This window comes from Miscanthus floridulus, chromosome 5 (assembly GCF_019320115.1).
Source record: "Miscanthus floridulus cultivar M001 chromosome 5, ASM1932011v1, whole genome shotgun sequence".
Lineage (NCBI taxonomy): Eukaryota > Viridiplantae > Streptophyta > Magnoliopsida > Poales > Poaceae > Miscanthus > Miscanthus floridulus.
This window is the reverse complement of record NC_089584.1, coordinates 92,769,843-92,776,525: the sequence shown is the minus strand read 5'-3', so window position 1 is coordinate 92,776,525 and position 6,683 is coordinate 92,769,843. Positions and strand designations below refer to the sequence as shown.

The 6,683-nt window shown below is 44.6% G+C and overlaps 1 protein-coding gene across 2 annotated transcripts; it reads left to right on the top strand.

Moving 5' to 3' along the window:
- The first annotated feature begins 253 nt into the window (after positions 1-253).
- On the top strand, positions 254-6,434 carry LOC136450238 (uncharacterized). Of its 2 annotated transcripts, none has more exons than XM_066450613.1 (5): positions 254-1,378; positions 1,952-2,573; positions 3,567-4,962; positions 5,046-5,141; positions 5,308-6,434. In XM_066450613.1, the coding sequence occupies exons 1-5, from the start codon at positions 526-528 to the stop codon at positions 6,061-6,063; spliced, it is 3,723 nt and encodes a 1,240-aa protein (XP_066306710.1). In that variant the 5' UTR covers positions 254-525; the 3' UTR covers positions 6,064-6,434. The 2 variants fall into 2 exon arrangements, with proteins under 2 accessions (XP_066306710.1, XP_066306711.1); XM_066450614.1 differs by having other exon boundaries at positions 255-1,378; positions 5,049-5,141.
- Positions 6,435-6,683: the final 249 nt, after the last annotated feature.

Here is a 6,683-nt window from a genome sequence, read left to right as displayed (position 1 = left end):
TGAACTCCGTTCCTATTCCAAAGGAGTTTGTGACAGTAAAATCGGAACCGTGGAGCCCAGCAGCAGTTGCGAAGAAACGAGAAGACCAAACACGGCCCAAGAGACCCCCGCGCGACGCGCCTCGACCCCCTTCTATCGTGTCCAATCCCGCCGCGCGCCCCTTCGGCCGCACCGCACCGAAGCAAACCACCACCAGGCCAGAGGGCCAAGTCCCAACCAAACCCCTCCCGGCCTCCCCCCAAATCCGAAGCCGAAAAAAAAAACAACCAACATTTTTCCTTCCCCATTTTCTCCACCCACGAACTCGTCGTCTCCCATCCCCGGCCGCCGCCGCCTCATCCCTCCCCCCTCCCCTCCGTTCCCTCACCCCACCAAAACCCTAGCCGCCGCACCCAAGCGAGCTCGCGCTCCCCTCTCCCCGCCGCCACGGCTGTCTAGATCCCGCGCGCCCCCTAGGGCTTCAGGGCCCCGCGTCGCCAGCTTCCGCATCTGGGTTGGTGGTGTTCCCGCTAGGGTTGGCCCGCCATGCCTCGGAGCTCGCGTCACAGGTCGCACCGGTCCCACATGCGGGGAGGGTCCGCGGACCGGTCGGAGTCAGAGGGCGAGGAGTCGGCTCCGGTCGCCGGCGCGCGGGAGGAGGCCTCGGCGGCGGCTAGGGTTTCCAGAGATCCCGAGCCCGAGAGGCGCCGCTCGTCCTCGGGGAAGGAGGCCGTGAGATCGGGGAACGGGTACGCGGAGCACGGGAAGAAGAGGAAGGAGAGGGTTGAGGAGGCCGTGGTGGATGTGGTCAGCGACCGGTGGAACAGTGGCGTCTGCGACGATCACCTGGTCGACAAGAGGTCCAAGAGTGAGACCTTTGGGCATGCTGAAGTGGAGAAACTGGCCGACAAGTCTAGGGGATCAGGGGATGAGTCCAAGAGGTCAAGCAGGCGGGCGGTGGTTGTGGATGACAGGGCTGAGGAGGTTGCGTCCAAGAGTGACTCTGGGAAGCGGAGGTCAGAGAAAGAGAAGGAATTGGGGAGGAAGGAGAGTACTGGGCATTATAAGGATGACAGAGATAGGGAGAGGGAGAAAGAAAGGGAAAGAGAGAAAGAATGGGAGCGGCAGAAGGAGAGAGATAGAGAGCGTGACAAGGAAAGAGAACGGGAGAAGGAGAGGGAGAGAGAACGGGAACGAGAGCGGGAGAAAGACAGGGATCGAGAGCGGGACAGGGAACGGGAGAGGGAGCGCGAGAGGCAGAAGGAGCGGGAGAGGGACAAGAAAGATTATGATTCCAAGCATGAGAGGTATGAGGATGGCGGTGGCAGAAAGAGTGGCTCGAAGACGAGTAGGACGGAAGAGGAGGCCTACTCATATAGGAGAGATGCAGATGCCAATGGTAAGTAGCCAATTTTCTACTTGTTCTCCCCAATACCAATAGCATTCCTGCTCTATGTATGATTATATGCCATGTTCCTACGCAACGTGTTACATTTTTCTTATCCTGATTTCATTTAGAGCCTACCCCAACTTGTTTGGGACTGACAGGCTTTGTTGTTGTTTGATTTCATTTAGAGTTTTGCATGATGCTATCGTTATTTTAAATAGTGCTAGCATATATTAATAAACTTGGCGAAAATGGTTGTAACCTGTGGAGTTCATAGTGTTCCTACATTTGTATTGTTTTCTACCACACTGAACGATTTAATATCCATGTTTCCCTTTGCTACATTAAACCCTGTTCTGCTTATTATATATAGCTTACAGCTTGATATCTTGTTGTAAAGTTATATGAAACTGTATTTATTGTACTTCTGATCTATTGCTTTTTTGCTCTATGTTGAATGGTGTTTACCTATGTACTTGTTTTACCTGAATTCTACTTGTTTGAGTTTCCTTATATATGTTTTTTTCGTTTGTTTTCTTTTCTTTTGCTAAGCATTGCCTTCTAAACTACTTCTTTTGGAGACAGAAATTTCAGCAAAAGAGAAGTACAATAATCCTGATATGCAAGCTGACAAACACAACCGAAGAAAAGATGATTCTGAAGATACAGATAAGTGGCCCGCTGACAATAGAGACAGCGATGACAGAAAGACCTTCTCCAGATATGAACATGCTAAATCTAGGAGTTCTAAGGAACAAAGGTTTGATGATGACAAGTATAAGGAAAAGTACAAGGATGATTACGGAAGGGATAAAAGGCAACATGACGACAAGTTTTCTGATGAGCGAGTGGCCCGTGGTCATGAAAGTGATAGAGCTGATTATAAGAGTGCTAAAGATGGGCACAGAAGCTCAGAGAGCCATTACAGAAAGGATGCAGTTCAAGATGTTGATCATTATGAGGATTATGGCAATAGGTATAAGGAAACTAGAGGGAAAAAACGACCTCCAGAGGAAAATGATGACCAATACGATTTAAAGCCTCCAAGCACACGTGATCAACGTGTGCATTTGGAAAAATCTTCAGGCAGTGGGCGTCTGGATTCTCTGATTGAGAGAGCAAGACCAGATCGTAGTTCTAGTCCAAGTAAAATCCACTCAAGAAGTTCACCTAGCCCAAGTTCTTATCACGACAAGGATCAAAGCCGGTAACTTTTATTCTATATGGTTATACATATACTGCACTCATCTCTTACAATGGTGCAGCATTGTAGCTGTACCTTGTCCTAGTATTACAGTAATCTGTTTATTATATATTTCTATTTAATGTTAACTATGAGTATTTGTTCCTTACTAATGACATGTATTATGTGCATAGTTTGTGTGCTAAATTATTGCAGTATTTCTATGCATAAGGTAGCTGGTCATCTTTGTGGCAGAAAAAAGCTTGATAGAACTATTGCCATTTTCGATTCAATTGTTTTTCTATTGGCTGATAATTTTTGAGGTGAAATAATTGCTAGCATTGTGGGCTAATGAATTAAGTTTCAGAGGGTGTCCCTGAAATTAGCTTTCATGAATTATTGTTTGTCAGTTATATTTGCTAACTACAGTTGTTTTGGGTGATAAATTATTTGAAGAGACTATCTATTGTTAGTTGTAATAGATCTGTAGGTCGGGAAGTTCGTTTTGAGGTCACAGTTTATTTATCAGATACAGTTTGGTTGGCTCCTTGTGGTTGGTTTTATTTCTAGCCTTAAAAAACTGTCTCATGTTAGTAAGTTCCAGAATGGATCAGTTGGTTCATGGCTGGGGAGTTCCTTTATGAGGTGCAGGGTTAATATTTTTCTATCTAAAATAGTTTATTTGGCTTCTTGCGAATTGATTTTTTTAATAATCCACATAAAAGAAAAACTATATATTGTTTCAGTGGGTGTCACCATGGATGTTGATCTTCCTAGCCAGCACCTCTCTTATTTAGTTTACAGAGGTTGTTGGCCAAGTGAGGCTTGATCATTCCTTGAACTTCATGGTATCTGTTTTAGATATTGTTTTTTTTTGACAACTTTAGATGTTGGTTTTAGATTTTCAAATATTGCAATCTTGTAATCAATTAACAGATTTTGGGGTTAAGTTATCTGCATTCCTCTTGTATGCTTTGTTTCTTCTAACATCTGAAATGGTTAATTATTGATGTCCAGGCATGGATCTAAAGCAATAGATCATGGAAAGAGAGAAATGCCATATGATGAGAGAAATAGTCGGCCAAGAACATCTTCTGGTAGAGAAAGGACACCTGCTTCTAGACTTCGTGACAGGGATGCAGAAAATTGGTCTTCTGAAAGGCTTAAACAGAAGGATGATCACCAGCCTCGTGAGGTAGCATTGGAAATTTCTACATCATCACACTATGAACGCACACCTAGGAAAGATAAGCATACTTCACCAAAACAGCTGTCTGAAAAATCTCCATCCTCAGGTGACCAGAGGTTTTCAGGTAGGCTTAGTGGTGGGCGTAGTCTAGATAGTAAAGGAGAAAGAAACAGCCTTACGAAATACAGAGATAGAGATAGTGACCTAGCCCAAGAACGATCACATCATCAAGATCGAACACCAGCTAAAGTTCTGTTCAGAGAGCCAACACCGTCAAATTCATCCATAAGTAGAGGTGGTCATTTTTCGGGCAGTTCACCAAATCATCCTCTGCCACCTTCTGCAAGGAACAGTGATTCTTCCTTCCTGGGTCTGCATGATGATGACCGTAGGCCTCAAAATGGAGATAGGAGGTTCCATGGTCATCAAAAGAGGAATGACATGAATTCTGTCCGTGGACATGGGCATGCCTGGAACAATCCACCAAACTGGCCTTCTCCAGTTTCTAATGGTTTTGTCCCCATCCAACATGGTGGTGCTCCTGGTTTTCATCCGCCTGTCCATCAGTTTCCAGGCCCACCTATGTTTAACCTTAGACCTCAAATGAAGTTAAACCAACCTGGAGTTTCATATCCCATGCATGATGCTGTTGATAGGTTTTCGACCCACATGCGCCCATTTGGGTGGCCTAATCATCTGGATGAATCATGCCCACCTCATATGCAAGTTTGGAATGGAGGCAGTGGTGTGTTTCCTGGTGAACCCTATATGTATGGTAGGCAAGGGTGGGATCAGAATAGACCTCATGCTGGCAGCAGGGGTTGGGAGCTGACTGGTGATGTATCCAAGGGACCAAGTGATGTGCCGGATGCTGAACTTCTGGTAGCTGAGCCTGACTCTGCAATAACTGCTGTTTCTGATTCTGGTGGACAACACAATCTTCAACCTCAGGCCGAGCAGAAGGAAATTCCACACTTGACTGCTGAAACAATTGAAGCAAAGGATGATGATTCTAAAAGGTCAAAAAGATTGGAAGCTCCTCAAGGAGCACAACTTGTGACTTCTATGCAGTTAAAGAATGGTGCAGTCTTTTCTAAAAACTATCTATCCAGGATCAGTGTCTCACATGATCTTGTTGAGTCAGAGTTATACAAAAGGTGCATATCCTTGCTGGGAGACTTGGGCGTAACAAAAGCCTCTCGTTTGGTTAGGAATGAACTTCAGGTATTTGCATTCGTTAAAATTTATTTAGGTTTCTGTTTCCTGACTTTTATATTCTTATTATGGTTGCTACTATGTTTCTAAAGCAGGATAATGGAAATATTGAAAAAATGTCTACAAAATATGGAAGCTTCAACCCTCTCACTTCACGTTACCTCAAGGGTGACAGTACAATCTTTCAGGCAAGCTCTTTTTTCTCTACCAATCTTCTCTAGAACTTCTATTTGAAAGTAAAAACATCTGTTTATTGTTCACTATTGGATATCTGTATAGCTCTATTACACAAATTAGCTATCAGTTTATTGATTGATACGGGAATGTTAACTTTCTCCTTTTCGACAATGACAGAGAGCTTTGGCCCTTCATAAGAACCAGACTCAAAAGGGTTTAATTACTGCATCTGCATTAGTAAAAATGGAAGAGAACATGGATGTAAGAGAAGATGACCATGACATGGAAATGCTTGAACCAGTGGTGAGCAATCCTGCTCTGCAACGTCACACTGATGTCATGGGGGAAGGATCACTGTCAAAACAGGAACTTGGTGATGGCATTGGGGGAACCATTCCAGCAACTATAGGATCTGGGGGTCTGGATGCACCTCCAGAAATTCTCCTTCCCCAACCTGAGGTGGTGGTGGCAACAACAGCAATCACACAGCCTAACAAGGACATGGAGGATGTGTTGCCTCCAGCAATTGAGGATGGTGCACTACAAGCAACCCTTGAACATGCTGTTGGCATACTGGAAGTTACACCTGCTGATGGCTTGGAGGATGTTGCACCTTCTGCTGTTGGAGAATCAGGTGATGACATGGAAATTATACCCCCTGCTATGGCAGAACCTCGAGTAGGCAAGGAAGCTGCTCCTGTTGCTAGCCCTGCTGATAGTCAAGAGAAGCCCTCCATCATGCAAGATACTGAGACAGGTATGGAGGTTGAGGTTGATAAGGTTAACGGTGATAGTCCTGGGGTCGGTAGGGTGAGTTCTATCCTTGGCACCAAACTTGATGTTGCTGCAACTGATGGGGATTCTGAAGCTTTGTTGGTGGAAAGTAGGGTAAATTTAAGTCGGATACCTAATTCCCCAGAAAGTACACATTGAACTCCTTTTATTCCATTTTAATTACTTTTTGTCTGAGGGTCTTGTGCCCTCAGCCTAGCTTTTTGAGCTGCCATATTTTGTTTACATCTGGGTGTTCTTTTATAGTGTAATGTTCGCAGTGAGATAGGTATGCTTATGGGGAACTTGGACGTACCTGTGGAATGCAGGACCTGCTGCAATGGCACGCCTCAAGTAGTCCGTGCCCGTCCAGCTGCGTTTTTGTTTTCTGCTTGGGCGCACTTGTGCACCTTATTGGCATGAATGTCTCGCTGCAGCTTTTGCTAAGGTCGTCCCATGGCTCGGCCACCCTTTCTCATGAAACATTTTTCTGGGATGGGATTGTTAGGAAAAATGAGGGTCCCAAATAAAAAGTGCATTAGTGTTTCGTCCTTTTTATTATCTGCCAGCTAGTTTAGATGTGCTTCATTGCCCAGGTATGTTAGTTCTATTGACATTCACAAGTTTAATTGAAAAGTACCAAAATTTGGTATAAGATTGGAATTTTACTTCTAATCTATTTGCTGATTCTCACTTTTCACTAAGCAAAAATAGTACTGTTAGGCTTGTATAACTTTAATGATATTACGGCATCTCATTCTCATTAGGCTATAGAATCTCTA